Source organism: Fragaria vesca, linkage group LG6, assembly GCF_000184155.1.
Source record: "Fragaria vesca subsp. vesca linkage group LG6, FraVesHawaii_1.0, whole genome shotgun sequence".
NCBI lineage: Eukaryota > Viridiplantae > Streptophyta > Magnoliopsida > Rosales > Rosaceae > Fragaria > Fragaria vesca.
The window spans coordinates 27,400,070-27,418,230 of NC_020496.1; the positions used below are offsets into that span (position 1 = coordinate 27,400,070).

Below are 18,161 nucleotides of genomic sequence, written 5' to 3' on the forward strand. Positions count from 1 at the left end.
TAATTTGGGGAAACATAAATGTTTTATTTATTATTTTATTTTTGTCCACTCACTCTAACGTTATTAAATGTTTTCCCCTGGGCCCTTCGTTTTAAATTGCCCAGTCTGCAGAGTTCGGGTTGGATCTAGTAGGAGACGAGGCATAGTCACCCGCATTTCTGCCAGTTTTCGCCAGTAGGTTACCTGTTCAACCTACTCGTGTTTTCTTGCTTCCGCTTGTGTTTAGTAGCTCTGAATACTTTAGAATTTTTGTATATTATGCGAGGTTCAGAAGTGGTAAATTAAGAGTGTAATTTGAAATTTTCGAGTTAGGGTTGTCCATCTGCAAGGGAGATTTTCTTAATCTTTTCAGTAAATTTTCCTTGGAGGTGGTCCCCGCACGACTTACTCTGGGTTTCAGGGTGAAATTCGGGGTGGGTCGTGTCATGTTTGTTGAAATGCGGCACTGGGACTTGAAAGTTGATGAAATGGTAAACACTTTTGAGTTTGAGGGTTGCGATTGATTCGATTGATCTGATGAGTGTTTTTTGTGATGAAATTGTGCTAGGCACTCTACTAGTCTAGTCTTGCAGTGTAGCAGGAGCTTGGAATTATCAAATGCGAATGATTCTCAAATCTCAAGTAAAGAAGGCGCACTTGCATATACTTGTTACTATGTTGTCTCAGTTTCACATGCTAACAACTTCCGGGGAAGAATTATCGTACTAATTCCGTCAATTTTTTTTGTTAGAATACTGATGTTAACGACCACGTCAGCAATTTAATTGAGAAAATTGACGGAATGACCATTTAAAGATGAAAAATTATGACTTTAAGGACCATTCAAATTAAAATAAAACCAAAAGGACTAAATAGATGTCGACTTCAAACCACAAAGACTATACAATATTTTACTCTATATATTGATCATTCCCGTGAGTCTTCAGAAAATTCTAGCTCTCCGGGAAATGAAACTAGGTAAAGAACTCAAAAATTAGGGGAAGACGATAGACACCAGCAGTATTCACTCTGTCTTGATAGACACCAGTGGTCGCAAATCGAATGAACTTGTACCACTAGATTCAGTAACCATAGAAGACGAAACTGATGTAGAACCAACATCCCAAACCTCAGTTATTCCACTTCGGACATATCCAACATCTGAAGTGTTTCGTTGAACATTGTAGTCTTCCCCTTGCAGTTTAAATATTGCCTCCAATTCCGCTACTACTTCCTTCATAGCAGGACGCTCTTTTCCCTTCATATTCAAACAACGCATAGCAAGGTTAGCAACTGCCATAACCTCTTTTTTCTCACTGTTCATAACTCGAGCATCAAGAATATCAGACAAACGATTCTCCTCCATAGATACTAGGAAATAATGTGACAAGCTCATGGTTTCTTGTGACTTGGTCTGAAAAATTGGCTTTTTTCCGGTCAAGAGCTCAGCAAGGACCACTCCGAAGCTGTAAACATCACTTTTGTCTGTAAATTGGCTAGTTTGGAAGTACTCTGGGTCCAAATAACCAAATGTTCCTTGAACTTGTGACAATGTAAGGTGTGTTTTGTCGATGGAAACTGATCTTGAAGTCCCAAAATCTGCTACTTTAACTGTATACTTATCATCCAAGAGTATGTTAGAGGATTTGATATCGCGGTGGTAAATGGGAGTAGTAGCTGCTGAGTGCAAATAGGAAAGAGCTCCTGCGACTTCTTTAGCAACTCGTAGACGTATTCCCCATGTAAGTGGGAAGTCCTCATTTTCGTGTTGTATATAGTGAGAAAGCGTTCCGTTGGGAATGAATTCATAAACCAAAAGGGGAACTTCCGTCTCTAAGCAGCAACCCCAGAGTTTTACCACATTCCTGTGGATAATTTGGGAAAGAACGACAATTTCATTGATGAACTGTCTCAATTCACTTCCATTAGCTAACAAGGACTTCTTTACTGCTACGATTTTTCCATCTGCTAACATTCCTTTATAAACAGTGCCTTGCCCTCCTCGACCAAGTATTCTATCTGCATTGAAACCGTCTGTGGCTTTCTCTAATTCCTCCGAGTGGAACAATTTAAGTTTTTCAATACTAGTTTGATCACCAGAAGATGATTGTTGCTGCAACAATAAACCACCATTTTGCTTAAAAAATTTCTGCTTCCGCTTGATGTTTTTCCTTTTCTTAATGACTTTGTACGACCACCATGTACCACCATGTAGAAACAATAATCCAAGAACACAGCTGATAACTGAAGAGATCAACGAGAAAACAAGAAGGATAACTTGGTAAGGGAATTTTTAACAATGAAAACTCTCTTAATTCGCAAGATTTAGAAAGGCATACCTAGAATGGCCACTTTAAGCCATAATGGACCACAAGTAATTGGATCCTCGCATTCATCAACGTCTGACATTTAAAAGTTCAAGTTAAGTGATTGCAGGTAGAATAAATAATGTATGTTGTTTTGATGCAAACCATATATTACTTCCAAAACAACAGAACTATAATTTCTGCATATATACAATGTAAATGGTTTACCTCGACATCCATCGATAAGGTAGGGGTTTCCCTGATAACCTCGTGAGCAGACACATTGATGAGCACTTGTGCAGTTCATGGTCGAATCATTGGTCCAATCATGTCTTCCATATATTTGCACAGTTGAATAACGATTCAAGTTCCAATCGAGCAATACAGGGATAGACATAACATTCTGGATGGAAGAAAGACCGGTAGAATCATAAACCCACGACTCTTGGTCTACCAGAAATGCGTACTTGCAACTTTCCGTTCCAGGGGTGGTTTTGTTTGATGCTTCAAAGGTGTAGTTGAAGGCAGTAAGCTCCGGAGGAGTGTTGATCTGGCAGCAGTTAATACCATTGCACCTATCAAGAGTATCCGGAAGTTTGCCACCATCACCACAGACGGAGGGGCAGCTAGCAACTCTTGAACCGTTGTCGAGCGTCATCCAGGTGGTACCGCCGCATCCCATTACAGCGAGTCTGTTTTTCTGGGAGAAGACAAACGGGCTTCCACTCAAGTTTGCTGGTTGGCCACTATTTGGCCAAGGACAACCACAGATAGGATCAAGGAAGGTAATGGGGCTCCTGACCGTTAGTGTGCCTTCAACAGAAATATTGAGCACCTCAAGGCTCATTTGCTTTTCAGGGTACCAAAGTGTGGGAGTGGGAATGCCGGTGAAGTTGTAACACTGGATTCGGAACCAGTCTATGTAACAACCTTCTTCAATTCCAAAAGGATATGGGATTTGAACAACTCCGCAATTTGGTGTACATTTAGGCTTTGCTAGAGTTACGGCTTTTGCACTAGTACTCGTAGGCCACAAGAACAGAGTGATCACATGAAGCAGAAACAGAACAGGCACCATTCTGCTGCTTCTTACTCTTTGATAACCTATCTATATTCTTGCAGGAAGATTGGAATCTCAAAATGAAGAAAATGATTCTAAGTGCTTGAAATCCTGTTTCGAGATTTGTGTTTATATATTGGGTTTTCAGAGTGAGCGATAGTTCTTTGCATCTTCTCAAAGGGACTAATTACGTAGTCTTCTCAACACGAGTCACAGAATAAATGTCTTCATTGGAAATTTTTCTTTTGACAAGTAAGATCGAGGTGTTCATTGGAAATTTCTCTTCCATATGTGCTATTATGTCATCTTATATTATAGGGAAGTAGTCAAAATTCAAATCAGTGTTGCAAAAAATCAGTATTCAGATGAAGAAAAGTATCATTGGCCTCTTAATTTGCTTCTTCTTCCTCAATTTCTTTATTTTCCTATCTTCGGTTGATTAGGAAGCCAGTTTGAACAGTTTAGCCATGAAAAGAAGATGACTCTCAACTAGCCTAACCTTCTTCACAACAGCTTTCTTCTTTCCAGATTATAACGGTGCATTATATGCATGTTGGAAAGATATAACCATTTTGAGAAACTTATAAAGAATTCAGAATAACCAACCAACATAATTACAAAACAAAATCTCTAGGAACGCCCCCTCCCAGCTGATCCAAATGGAACACTGGGGACACAGAAAGGATTTTAGAGGAAATCTTTAAGTTGAAGAATTGTCTTCAGCATATAGGGACTGCATACTGAAAGTTAGGATCAATTCTCAAATTAGGTTCCAGAAAACCATATGTTCCATGCACTGGTGTGGTAAGGTGGGTTGGGCTAGATTGTAACAGTTCTTGAAGTGTTCTACTACAAGTTTCCAGTGGACCAATTTTAATAGGCCAATTAGGTTGAATGATTAAGATGTGGATGTAGTGTTCTGGACTCTTCACATGAAGAAATAATTGCAGAGGTTGATGGATGTCATATTCCTACAGTCCATTAAGCTGGGAAGTTTTACATTGAATTAGTCATAGATGGATTGCGCAAGTTTAGACTTAACAATTTACATGATGATGGAGCCACTCCCTTCTGATCTTTTTCCCCTTGAAAGGGAGTGCTGGAAATAAACCCTCACAGAAAGATGATCATCACTTGATCCTTCAAAAACTAAGCTGTTGATTTATATTCCATTTTCAGTTTTGAACAGTTTGATACCTGACCTGACTCCATTTTGAAATTTACATTCAAATGTTTTTCCAAACAATTGCTTTGATTTGTTTTTTCCTCCTCTATTTAATCTAATGGTAAACAATATGATGTTACATAACAATGATAACATACACCGGAGTATAGTAAAATTTCCGTGTATGAAGTTCCTTATATGGTCCCCGCCAAGTTCAAGTTTTCTTCACTTGCCGATCTTTTCAAGCGATCAGCAGCTTTCACAACCTACAAGTGGAAGTGATCAAAAGTACTGATAAAAACTTGACCAAATGCAATTCAGGTATATGATTTACTTTGTTAAAAAGATGTATAACCTAGGTTAATTACCTCAGCATTCCAATTTGTTCTGGCAGTGAGAATAATTAGAGTTATTGTTTGTAAAGCAACGCCACCAATCATCCCCCACCATATGCCCTGAAAAATTGAAGGCCAGATTTCAGAAACCAAGTGTAATGCCACTAGTGGTAAAATCTGAGTTAGGTACAGATTTCAGTACTTACTGATACTCCCATATCAGTTTTGAAGCCAAGAACACATCCTATTGGGAGTCCAATGATATAGAAACAAATAATGTTAACATAAGCCACAATGTCTTGCCAACCACTTCCAATTGCCACACCTGAAAACATTGACTCATGAATGTCACACCTGATATTTCAGAGTCTGGAAATTTTTGAATGGTGCTCAGTTCTATCATAAAAGTACCTGAGAGTATAGGTTGGATGCCATTCAAGAAAACAGAGATAGCTAGCAAGGGAATCAATTCAATCACTGCTTCGATAACCTCGGGGTCGCTTGTAAACAGTTTGCTTAATCCAACTTGGAATATCACGATGATCACAGTGAAGACTACACTAATCAGGATGCTCGTACTGGTCACTACAAAAACCGAAAATTTGGCCACCTTTGGATTACCAGCCCCTAGCTCATTGCTCACTCTAACACTGCAAAAGTAAGCCAAAATCCCATTGTGAGTATTATTACATACATTCTAGCTATGCCTATATCAGACCAAATATCTTCATATTGAGAATTTGTCACAAACCTGGCTGCTGCACTTAGGCCTAACATAAACTGCAGACTCCAGTTCCAGTAATTCATACTGCAATTATATCAGGTACAGAAATCAGATATTTTTTAGACTTAGATACACCTGATCAAATTGACTGTACGCAAAATCGGAAATGCGACAAAGACGTACCAAATTGAAAGGGAATCTAGAGATATTGTAGGATTGGGGAGGAGCCCAGATATCAGGGTTAGTCCTTGGTTGTACCATATCTCCAAACTACAATAATGCATCATCAGGAAAACAGTTATTACTTTTTACTCGAGTTAAAACTTACAAAAAGGTTGACAAACATTATTTACAAGTTGTATGCTAGATTTGCAGGATAGTATATAGCACATACCATAGCATGACGGCAGAGGAAAGAGTCAACTTTAAATAAGGCCAAATTCCATTGAAGGCTTTCCAAGAGAAACCAGTCCAAGTTTCCTTGCAGTTGGGGCTTACAAGAATGTAGATCCCACATATAATCACAAGCAACCACCAGGACAAACTCAGTGTTAGAGCAGCACCAGTCAGTCCATAGTCCACAACATATATCACCAGCCAACTGAGAAGAATATGAAGGGCGAAAACTCCGGCAGAGATGTAAGCCAAAGGGTTCACTACGTTCTGTGCTTGAAGGAACCTCTGCTGCGGGCAGTTTATGGCAAATGCATAGAGCTGAGGGATCAAACCGTGTGCGAAGATTTGACCCTGAATTGCTATGTCCTCTGATTGGCCTATGGCTATGAGTATTGGCCCTGACCACCAGTACACAGGTGTGAGGAGGATCGCTGCTCCCAAGTGCAAGATGATTGCTCTTTGGCATATGATCCCCATTGCTCCCAAGTGTTTGGCTCCATAGGCTTGCCCACATACTGTTTGTACAGCACTTGCCATCCCCAGCTTGAAATTCAAAGCAACAATTCAACTAAAATTAATTAGATGATGTAAGTGTGTATATAAATTAAGATTGATTGTAAGTGATGCATGTCCTTTAAAACACATGACATGCTCGCCGAATAAATAGAGTTTAAATGAGATATTTTAAATAGAATTTAAATAAGATATTTAAAAATGTGATTTATTTAACATTATTCATGTAACGTGTCAAATTATAATAGACGGAAACTTTAAAATATACTCAGGTACGTACCATGATACCATAAGCAAGACCTTGTATTCCAACACTAGCAATGGATGCACCAGCGAGCTCCAAAGAGCTCAAATGCCCACAAAATATGAGAGTGACGAAACTCAACATATAATTGAAAACCGAAACAGCAATCGACGAACCGGATAAAAGCCATAGGAGTCTTGACTCCCAAGCAACCAGCCGAGCCCAGTATCGAAACGCCACCCGCCGCGGTTGTTCAAGGAACTCTTCGATCATGGCGGATGGCAGGTCGGAAATGCGAGACGTGGGAGAGTCGATTCCATGTAGCAGTGGCCGCTGCTCTTCGGATCCCATGGTTTCCAGTTGGTAAGGCGGAATGTATGTGTTAAGACTGTTAGTGTTACCCCAAGTAGTGGTAGGAATAAGGCATATATACGATGTGTGGATATTAAGAAAATGACAAAGAGGGCACCTACCCCCGCGATTTGTGTTAGGCACACTTACCAAGGTCATCGTATTGAACTAGTAGATCGAGCAATTGTTTTAGCTAAGCACATGCACGGACTCGGTCGGCAGATATTTAGCGAACAAACCTTTCTTAGATTTGACGTTTTTGTTTATTCTGTATTGTCCGCTCAGTAGAGCATAATATCATGCTAGCTTTAGAAATTCTTTACATTGACTAATGACTAATGTTGTTATTGTCAAAAAAAAAAAATGACTAATGTTGTTGGCGTTACATTTCCCAGCTATATTTTGTGTTTTTGAAAAATGTGGCTTAAATTGAGCTATTTAGAATGCCCATCAGAGTACGTGAAAGAATGGTACGATACACATGCACTAATGCAGTGTTTTTTTTTATTATTATTAAACTTCGTACCTGATTTTGATCGAGTGTGGCTAAAGTGAGGAGGGTATAGACGTTATATATGTAATTGATATTTTATGATATTTACGAAATTAATTTTGAGTATTAATATTCACTGAAATAAGTTAAAGTTTTCACTAAGATTTTTATTTGAAGTATGTATTACTTTTTCATGTAACTACTAATTTTGTTAAAGCCGAAATTTTGAACTTTTTTCAAAGATACAAGATCACCGGACAATTCTTACAACTAACAGTCTAACATGGATATCCCAAATTCATTAATTTTTTTTATTCATACAAGCTAGAAAACTTTAGGAGTAATTTAAAAGAAAAAAAAACTATAATAAATTTTTTTTTTTTTTATCAAAATCATATGGTTTCTCAAAAACATACTCAGATTAGAGATGAAACCTCACCATGACTTAAGAGAACACCACCTCTCTTGACCACCAGTATGTTTTTTTTTTCCGGGGGCGCCAACATGAGCTTTAGTGAATGAAAATCCCAGAAGATATAACCCTAATTATAATAACAAACCTCATAACAATAATACAATGAAAGGGCATTATGTATAAATATTCTGATTGGAGGTGGTGTTCTTGCCCCAAGTAAAATTTTCACGACCGGTTGATATACTAGAGCCATCTTATATGCAAGACGCTGACACTTGACATGACTTTCATGTCATTGTCTCTCAACAAGATTAATCCTTGACTTTCATCTTCACGACTATGCAGTCTATGCAGATGCTCTCCTACTAATCTTTGTGTGTCAATTGAATGGAAGGTGAGCTCTGGTTAATAAGAGTAGTGCAAGCCGATTCTAACAACAAGACGACAAGATTTTTCATTCTTAATTTTACATCACCATCATTTCAGTAAATGTGCTACTTTTACAAGCTTGGTCATCATTTTAGTAAATTTTAGTGCTACTTTTACAAGCTTGGTTTGGTTGGACTCTGCTCAGCTTTCATTCTTAAACACTTCACCAAGTATCTGTGCTGTTTGGCCAAAAGAAAGAGAAACAAACAAATATTTGTTCAGAGGAAGTTGAAAGGCAGAGGCTGATTGTACATATATATGGTGAGGAAGAAGCTTATCCAGCTATACTTTCCAAATAACAAAATCCTGTTGATGTTAACATGACAAGGAAATCACAATTAGACAGGTTTGATTTGTGTAGAAACTCAAAAGATTATAGCTAAGCTGGCAAGTCCATTACTGGAAACCTTTTCCATTGTATGAATTGACATTGAAATGATGAGTAACTAGGATATAACAAGTGTTTGCAATTGCACAACCGGAAGAATGGAAGGAGAAGGACAGCAGATTTTCTTTCTTTTGGTACCTGTGGCAGGAGGACACACCACAACAATGATGGCCAAAGGCCACATTTGCTTTACCACATATATTTGCAAATGTGGGAACTTCTACTGTTTAGGGTCGAACCCATCCCTTTTGGTATTGCAAGTGAGACATCGTCTTTTATCCAAAAAAAAGTGAGACATTGTCCCACAATTGCATGCAATCGTGGCTAAGGAATACCTGACAAGGCTCTCCTCTCTCTCCTCTCTCTCTCACCTTTCCGTGCTCCCACTGTCCCACACTTGTATCTTATCTAATTCTTTTCCAATTCTTGTCTTATCTCTCTCCTTCACTTAGGTTCGTCCGCCTCTCTCTCTCTCTCGCTTCTCTTTCTCTCTCTGTGGGCAAGACAAAGCTCCGACCGCCTCCGATCCGACTTTCGACTTCGAGCCAACGACCGCTGCGGACATCACTTTCGTTTGGTAACTGACCAAATTCTCGGTGCTTCTCTATCTTTTTCCTTCCTCAGTATTATATATCTTCCCAATTCTGGATTTAAGTAAAATTTGGTTCTTTTTCAGACTTGAAGAAAAAGATGAAGCTTTGAGATTTGGGGTCCAGACTCTTCACCGTCAACACCCACCCATTATGGATTTGGGATCTTGTTCAGCCTCAGCTATAGTGAAAAAGCCCCAGCTCCTTCTCCACTAGTGATAGTGCTGCTAAATAGATCCAGGAATTGCTTACATCGGTGATTGTGATTTTTGGGTAATTCAAACCGGGTTTTTTTTTTGGACAAAAAAAAAACTGGGTTTTTGGTTCAAGTATTCATCTGTTTCTCTTTATCGTGATTAAATTGGGTGAATTTTGATGTCATATATTTAATTTTTTTAGTACCTTGAAATAACTTGGTGCAAAAGAACAGGAGCTAATCCTTGACCTGATTCTCTCCATGTAAAGATGTCATTTTGTATTCATATTACTTGGTAATCGATTTCTATATATTGTTTGTTTTCTTGTCCGATTGACAGGAATACTAACTCCTTGATGAACTCCTTGTAGGAATTGATACTAGATCTCTACCAATACTGGAATCTCCTTGAAGAACTGTCAAGAACAAAGATAAATGGAGTTAATTCAGAATTTAAGGGCCCCTTAATCATCAATTGAGGATGAACTTATAAAATAAGAATTATTAATAAATATTGCCCAAAAAAATTGAGACAATATTATATTTCAAACCTGCCCATAAATGTCAGAATTCAATCAAAGCCACATTTTGATGTAAATGTGGGTTTTCTCTCATTGCCACACTTCTTGAGCGCACACTCCGAAAAAATGTAGCTGCAGTGTGGCAATGGGCCTTGGCCACACACAAATGTGGGTATTCAGTCTAATTTTGCCGCACACCTTACTGTGGATGTTGCTCACATTTGTAGTGGTGACAACAACATGTATATATATACTTTCAAAACAACATGTATATATATATAGTTTATGAATTTTGCGAGTAATGTTCCTCCAGCTACAACAAAAAATTCATTTGTCGAATTTCATCTAGTTGACTCCACAAGAGAAATATGACTATGAAAAAAATAAAAAATAAAAAATCACTCATACTTGAAGGACAATAAAGGTTGTGCATCTAATATTGAAGAACCTGTACCAGTACCACTATCCATATATGATGACACTGTTGATGAAGAACAAGCATCCCAAGCCTTGGTCATTCCATTCGTTCGACCATATGCAATCTCTGAGAAGTTTTGTTGAACATCAGAATGAGCTTTAACCGACAATTGGATTCCCTCCAACTCCACCGCAACTTCTTTCATAGTAGGTCGTTTTCTCCCATTCAAATTTAAGCATCTTTTTGCAAGGTTAGCAACTGCCACAATTTCTTCTTCCCGACCATCCCTTCTAACTCGACTATCGAGAATATCGAACAGGCAATTTCCTTCCATTGAAAGAATGAAATGATTTGCTAGGCTTCTCCATTCTTCTGAAGATGTTGGAGAAATTGGCTTTTGTCCTGTCAAGAGCTCAGCAAGGACCACTCCAAAGCTATAAACATCACTCTTGTCGGTAAATTGACTGGATTGGAAATATTCTGGGTCTAAATAACCAAATGTTCCTTGTACTCGTGTCGTAAGGTGTGTCTTATCTATGGCAATAGATCTTGATGTTCCAAAGTCTGCTACTTTGGCTCTATACTTATTATCCAACAATATGTTAGAAGACTTGATGTCTCTGTGGTATATAGGCATGGAGGCAGATGAATGTAAGTATGAAATAGCTCCTGCAATTTCCATCGACACTCGTAGGCGCATTTCCCAAGTGAGAGGAAACTCTTCATTGTGGTGATGAATATACTCAGAAAGTGTTCCATTAAGTATGAATTCATAAACCAAAAGAGGAACTTCCGTCTCTAAACAGCACCCCAATAACTTAACCACATTCCTATGGTTAATCTGTGAAAGAATGACAATTTCATTAATGAAGTTTCCTACTTCACCTCCTTCAAGTTTTGTAGACTGTTTCACAGCAACGATTCTTCCGTCGTCCAGCATTCCTTTGTAAACAGTACCTTGGCCTCCTTGGCCAAGAATTCTGTCCACATTAAAGCGGTCAGTAGCTTTCTCCAACTCCTTCGCATTGAACAACTTAATTTTTTCGACATTTACTTCACCAGATAACAGTTGTTGCTCCAACAATAAACCACCATTTTGTTGAAAAAACTTCTCCTTTTGCTTTATGTTCTTCCTTTTCTTGATGGCTTTGTGCAACCACCAAGCAACACCGAGTAGAAACAGTAGTCCAAGAACGCTGCCGATAACTGATTAGCACAGACACAGATAAGCATAATTTGGTCAGTATGGAGCTGTCCTTCTGATTTTGTAAAGAATTTAAGTTGCAACCAATTTTACAATTCTGTAAAGCCATAAAAGTTAAAAAATGAATAGACAAGTTATTGTTCCAACATCCAAGTAAAGAAAAAGCTTTAGCCCATACCTATAAAAGCCAGTTTAACTGGGGACTTTCTCTTCGGAGAGTAACATTCTGCGTAACCAGGATGATTCTTGCATGCATAGGTCACGGGACACTGCCGGTTTGAAGCCAAGCATTCATTTATGTCTGGGTATTGATATTGCAACACAAAACAGGGAGAAGAAAAAAAGTAAAATAAAGATGGTATACTTTCTTGATCAGAAAATAAATTAAAAAGTTTATTCCTGGCTGTAGAACAAAATCAAGTCCTCAAATTAATGAAAACTCATCATTTTGTTTCGTTAGAACGACAATTGATCTATGTCACTCACATAAATGAGTATATACATTTCTTCTCAACTTATCCATCCAGAGAATAATGTGCAGTGCTCGTGTTATATCTTATTTAAAGCATGTACTAGTAGTGGTGGTTTACCTTGACATCCATGAAGGAGATAGGGGTTTCCTTCAAAGCCAGTTGCACAGAAACATTCCAGCCTTGAGGAATTAAATGTTGGAGAGTAGTAGTCACTGTATTCCCGGCAATTAACAAATCTATCAGAAGCAATTGAGGAGGTTCCAAATACATCAGGGATCGAATGATATAAGCTCCAGTCTAACATGGCAGGCACATCATCCATATCACTTATTCTAGCAGATATATTATTTGAATTGTCAGCAAATGACTGAAACCATTCCTGGTCTGCCAAGAATGCATAATTGCATGGATTTGTTGTAGACACGAAACTGGTGTCGAAGGTAGAGAGAAAGGAAGGGACAGAGGTCTGGCTGCAATCCGAACCATTGCAGGTACTGCTGCTGATGGTTGCATTGGAGGCAAATCCACACTGGGACGAGCATGTAGCCGAGATGATCAAGCCATCTGAGCTAGAATTCAGCCTAGCCACAACACCACAACCAACTACTGTAAATCTGTTCTTTTGTGAGAACACAAAAGGGCTTTGCGACAAGTAGGCTGCTTGCCGAATTGGCTTGTCACTGCAATTATCAGAGACCGTTATCGGGTGTCTGACTTTTAGAGTTCCTGCAACAGAAATTTCCAATACCTCAAGATGCAGACTGGTGTAGTTCAAGTAAGGTTTGGGTGGGCTAGTTGATTGATTACAAAGTATTTTGAACCAGTTGTCTACATAACAACCTTCTCCAATTCCAAAAGGATAAGGGATTAAAACGTTTCCACACTGTGATGGACAATTAGGCTTTGCTATTAAGGGTTGTTGTGCTTCTATAGCAGTAATAATACACCACAAGAACAGAGTAATATGAAGTAAAAACTGCACAACATCCATTCTTCTACTTCTTCCTCCTCACCTCTACTGTAATTACCTGTCTTCTCTCAGGTTCAAAGGTCGGAACTAGGTAGTAGCCACGCTAATGTTTCTTAAAGCATCAATCTAAAGCCAAAGCCAACAGACACAGTAAATTGGGGTAGCTAGAGATTGTGCTTACTATATATACAGTGGTCAAGGATAGTTCCTCGCACGACTTTCCTACTGTTGATCCTTTATTAAGTGCTAAGTAAATCAAGACATAAAAAGCGATTGAAAGAATCAATCAAGATGGACACCGAGTGTTGTACTTATTCTAGCAGCCATGCTTGACAGACTCAAAACAGAAGATTCACCATGGTAGGCGATGCGATTTCTGGCTCTGTATGCCGCACATTTCATAATAAAAATTAATATAATTAGCTAGACTATTCAATCACTTACAGTCTAGAAAGAACAGTATTTTTTTTTTTTTTTCTTTTCAAGGAGAGTTAGAAAGTAGAGATTAATACAAAAGTAGATATTAAGTATATATTGGTTTCCAGTGACTTGAGCAAAGAGCAAGAGTAGTTGACTGGTAAAACATACATGTACCTGACAAGTCAAAATCTCTGACAACTATTACCCATGAAGAATCTGGTCTTCATCTGAGACCCATAAGCATGGGCGTAGGAAGAGGGGGGCGAGAAGGGTCAGTTGACTTTTCTCATACATAATTTTTGGTTAATTAGTTAAGTGGTCTGTATAGAAAAATAGAAATGACTCTCCTATTAAGTTTCTATAAATGACATTACTTTCATTTCTAATGGTAATGTTTGATAAATTTCTTCACAGTTTCTATAAATACAAAGGAAAAAGGAATTCATAATCGATATTTCTCTCATGTATCAATCTAATGAGGTAATTTATAATGTTAGGTATAAACCAACGATTAAAAGATTTTCTATGAAACGACTACGTATTGATATTTTGTCTTAATTAATTTAAGGATTAAATTAAGTTTGTCCCCTCGTACTTTAGGTCAATAATTAGTTTTGTCCCATATCTTTTTTTTTAATAACGTTGGTCCTTGTACTCTCAAACATCATCAACTAAGTCCAAAATTTTAATATGGCTTCAAAAATAATATTATTTGCTGACTTGAAACTGACATAGGGATCCACATTTGAGTTTTTTAACCTACAAATAGGACAAATAAACATTCTAACGATGAAAAAAAGTCATTTTTCAAGGACCAAACTCACCCATTTTTGCATTAAAATTTAAATTTTGGACTTAGATGATGTCATTTGAGAGTACAAGGACCAACGTTATTAAAAAAAAAGATATGAGACCAAACTGATTATTGACCTAAAGCACGAAAGGACAAACTGAATTTAATCCTTAATTTAATAGTCACTTAAGTCTTGACCCTTCTAAATCGAGTTTCTAACTACGCCACTGCCCATAAGACTATTAAACCTACTGGTGCATCCAGAAACCTGGGACTGAACTCATTTCTTTAACATAGCTCGGCATCTCCCGTACTTGATCAATTCAACATTAAGCAAAATCAATCAAATTTCATACCTTCAACCAAACACGTACCTAAAGAAATAACGTTCAACGCATGCAATTGGGGTCCTGGATTCCTCAAATGCACAATCGTCCAAAGCAACCCTCTTTCTGGAGCTCAGGCCCTTGTGGAGCCCCAACAGTGTGGAGATTCCATTTTTAACTCCAAGGATTGGTCGTGAGAACCAATTTAGGGGTTTTGATTATGAAAACGAAGACCAGTGGAGGTGCAATGTTGACTTTTATAGTTGACCCTAGTGGAGGACAGCTGTAATAATCTAGTTGGAGACTTCCTTATTTTTCTCTTTCTTTCATTCTGTGCTGTAATAATTGTTAGAGTATCTCTAACTATAAATTGTTCTTCAGGCTTGTATTCTGGTACGCTTTGCTTTATCTGAAAAAAATTTCTGAAAGGTTCCACAAGGTTCTCTCTCCTTTCTTTCTTTCATTTTAGCAAAGCTTGAGATTCTAGGGTTTGTTTGACCTATGGCTATGATGTTATCAGATTAGAGCAGAGGTTATGCTCAGGGCCGGTCCAATGTTTTGAAGGACCCGGTGCGAGAAAAAAATTAAGGCCTTTTGTGTTGAGAAAAAAAAAAAATTTGAAAGAACACTGATTCCATTTTGAAGCCCCAGCCTCAATTGCTTTCAAACCTCCAAGCTCTCTTCCTTTGCTTCTAAATTTACAAACCAATACAAGGAACAAGTTGTTAAATTTATTATGTGTATATTCAATTTATGTATAAAATTGTAGGAAATCAAAACAATACCTTTAGGGAATAGAACAAGAGAGTTTGAGTGTATAAACAAAGCCAATTAAGAGATAGGAGTTGGGAAATTTGAAGATGAAGATAGGAAGTATGAGTACCAGGAGGAAACAGAGAGTAGAGAGACGGAGGAACAACGATCAAACCGAGGTGATCAATAATTGAATAGGGTTTTTTTTTTTAATTCACGACTAAACCTAATAGAAGAAGGGAAAAAAAAGGAAAAAATAAAAAAACTGCAGGGGGCCTCGCTCGAACTACTAACTTGCTTGCCGCATCAAACAAAAACACCCCCTAAACCAACTCAACCAGACACTCAGTTTGTTAATAAAGATAAATTATTATATATATATAAACTTCCACTGGACAAAAAAAAGGGGCCCCTTGCCGGCCGGGGGCCCTGTGCGGCGGCGCCACCTTGACCGCCCCAGGGCCGGCTTTGGTTATGCTGAATCCCTAAATAGATGCGATTGGGCGGGTCGCAGGAGGAAGACGGCAGCATTTGAGCGGGTAAAATGATTTATTTACCATACAAAATGGGGAACTGCCACGTGTTCGAAGGGATTTAGAAAACCGTAAATTCTACTTTAGACCCCTATCAACTGTAACTAAGGTATTTTTTTGTTTTGTTTTTTGAGGTAAATGATCAGTGGTAAATGAATCTCAACCGTAAGGTTTTCAGACCAAAAAAATCAACCGTAAGATAGAATACCATAGTTGAGATACATTTACCTCTCACTGATCATTTGTCTCTTGAAAATTTTCAAATAGGTGTGCAGGATTTCTCACACTTACTGTGTTATGAAATCTCCATTCATCAACAATTATAAAACGATGACGAAATATTGATGAAATCTCATTCATCAGCATATATTGGTCGTCTTTATGTGTTATAGCGAAACATCGTTTTGAATCTTAATTAATAGCATGAATCTTAGATTCTTAATACATGATGTTGTTATTTTGGGTCTCTCCATGCACTCTTTATCAAAATAACAAGTGTTTTTGGATCAAGCTCTAATTTCTTCCCAACATATATGTCCAATTAATATTGATGTATTCTCTCTGAGTTAGTAAATTATCTATTTCCAATCAAACAAAAAAGTAGCTAACAAAAGTTATGTCTACAGTAATTTCTTCAATACCAATAAAAAAAACAACTTCAGCTAGTAGTCTAGTACGCACAACCTATTTCCAAATTGTCAAACAAACAGTACTACAAGCAGATAAAAGTAGAGAATCTCTCAAACTGTAGCAGTGGGATGATGTTTATAATTTCAAAGATTATTCTATTTGATGTCTACAAACATAAATAACAAAAGTAGAATAGTACTGCAATCTTGAAACGTATGTTCTTTGGGAGAAATACAAAACACTACCTGACCACATTTTAAATAACAAAATAGTCCACAATAATTTTACTTAAACAGTTTAGTCCTACTCTTTTTTTTTTTACTGTACTTTACCTAAATAAGTTCTTAAGAATTACTGTCCTAAGAACTAGCCTTCAACATGCCATCTTTTCACCTAACGACATCTTGTCTTTCTGGTTACTTATCTTGACGGAATCACTGCTGCCTTAGTCTAGTAAAACTTCTTAATACTTACTAGTAAAGAGAAAGGAAAAAAAAAAACAAACATAAAAACATAGGAGTAAAAGTACTCAAGCAAACTTAGATACTGATATTTGTGTGACGGATAATAGGGCACAAGGTAGAATTCATTTATTCAAACATGAATACAGATATAAAACCCAGAGCCTCGCTCTCAGGTAAACAGCTAAAGGCTGTTTAGCTACTCATAATTACAAGATAGATAATTACTTGTATATATAGTACTTCACACCAGATGATTACAGCATTCCACACAATAAACACTCTTATTGATCTCACACTATACTAGACAACTGTATTCTGGCTATCTTACTTCTTGAGAAAGGTTGAGAGAACTTCTATCTCAATTTTCTGATCTTTTTTCTTTCGATGCCTTCCTTCTGAAGATTGAGGCTCCTTATATAGGAGGCGGAACTCAAACCGGAATTAAATCACACATATACATAGTGGGAGACAGGAGGAATCCTATCCAAATAACTTTACTTTTGAAAAAGTAAAGTCGAAGACTTTAATGTGCTGGTAACCACTTTCTTTTTATCAAAAGCAAAGTAATTTGTCTTGACGTGTCGGAAGCCGCCCAACTTTCCAGCATATTCACAATGTTGTGATATGTTTCTGGATCTTCAGAATATCCTGCTGAGGAGTTGGGACCATTACTTTCCCAATCATGTGCAGTGCCTTCATTTCCATCGTTGAGGTCTGAATCATAAGGATAAGAAATCTTATACTTTTCTTCAGTCTCAACCTTTTCCAGCCACTTTGTGGTAGCTAGCGTGCAATCAACTTCATTTCTCATAAGAGCTGTGAAAAAGTCACAATTCTTAGGAGAAGGACGATTATAGCATGTGACCATTATTTTTTCTCCACTTGCCAGGAGGCTTGAATCATAATCTCTCAGAACTAGGTTTTTGATAATTGCTATGGTCATAGCTTTCATCCAAGGAATGCTTTGATTTGGTCTTCCATTGCCACTCACTACCAGAAGAAAGGCTTTAGCCGACGAAAATAAAAACCAGGCCGACGAATTATTTTTTCGTCGGCTAATTTAAAATTTTCG

At 37.7% G+C, this 18,161-nt stretch overlaps 2 protein-coding genes and 1 pseudogene across 2 annotated transcripts; all 3 read right to left on the reverse strand.

Annotated features, from left to right (window-relative positions):
* Nucleotides 1-1,003: 1,003 nt before the first annotated feature.
* LOC101298925 (wall-associated receptor kinase-like 8-like) lies at nucleotides 1,004-3,363 on the reverse strand. Its single transcript, XM_004305809.1, has 3 exons — nucleotides 2,514-3,363; nucleotides 2,319-2,381; nucleotides 1,004-2,223 (listed from the first exon to the last, which is right to left on the reverse strand). The coding sequence occupies exons 1-3, from the start codon at nucleotides 3,361-3,363 to the stop codon at nucleotides 1,004-1,006; spliced, it is 2,133 nt and encodes a 710-aa protein (XP_004305857.1).
* A 1,118-nt stretch (nucleotides 3,364-4,481) lies between these two features.
* Nucleotides 4,482-7,115, reverse strand: LOC101294576 (protein TRANSPARENT TESTA 12-like). The gene is made up of 8 exons (XM_004303858.1): nucleotides 6,759-7,115; nucleotides 5,964-6,508; nucleotides 5,753-5,839; nucleotides 5,597-5,653; nucleotides 5,257-5,495; nucleotides 5,052-5,170; nucleotides 4,879-4,965; nucleotides 4,482-4,776 (listed from the first exon to the last, which is right to left on the reverse strand). Exons 1-8 carry the CDS (start codon nucleotides 7,071-7,073, stop codon nucleotides 4,705-4,707), a joined length of 1,521 nt encoding a protein of 506 aa, XP_004303906.1. The 5' UTR covers nucleotides 7,074-7,115; the 3' UTR covers nucleotides 4,482-4,704.
* A 3,388-nt stretch (nucleotides 7,116-10,503) lies between these two features.
* The window catches only part of LOC101299221, a 10,322-nt pseudogene continuing 2,664 nt past the window's right edge, over nucleotides 10,504-18,161 (reverse strand).

Coding starts and splice junctions, on each gene's coding strand:
- LOC101298925 (XM_004305809.1), bottom strand. CDS start 3,363: ATGGTGCCTGTTCTGTTTCTGCTTCATGTGATCACTCTGTTCTTGTGG. Junction 2,382..2,513: donor CCTTATCGATGGATGTCGAG/GTAAACCATTTA, acceptor TTTAAATGTCAG/ACGTTGATGAATGCGAGGAT. Junction 2,224..2,318: donor GCTTAAAGTGGCCATTCTAG/GTATGCCTTTCT, acceptor TGATCTCTTCAG/TTATCAGCTGTGTTCTTGGA.
- LOC101294576 (XM_004303858.1), bottom strand. CDS start 7,073: ATGGGATCCGAAGAGCAGCGGCCACTGCTACATGGAATCGACTCTCCC. Junction 6,509..6,758: donor GTCTTGCTTATGGTATCATG/GTACGTACCTGA, acceptor TTGAATTTCAAG/CTGGGGATGGCAAGTGCTGT. Junction 4,966..5,051: donor AAACTGATATGGGAGTATCA/GTAAGTACTGAA, acceptor TCAATTTTTCAG/GGCATATGGTGGGGGATGAT.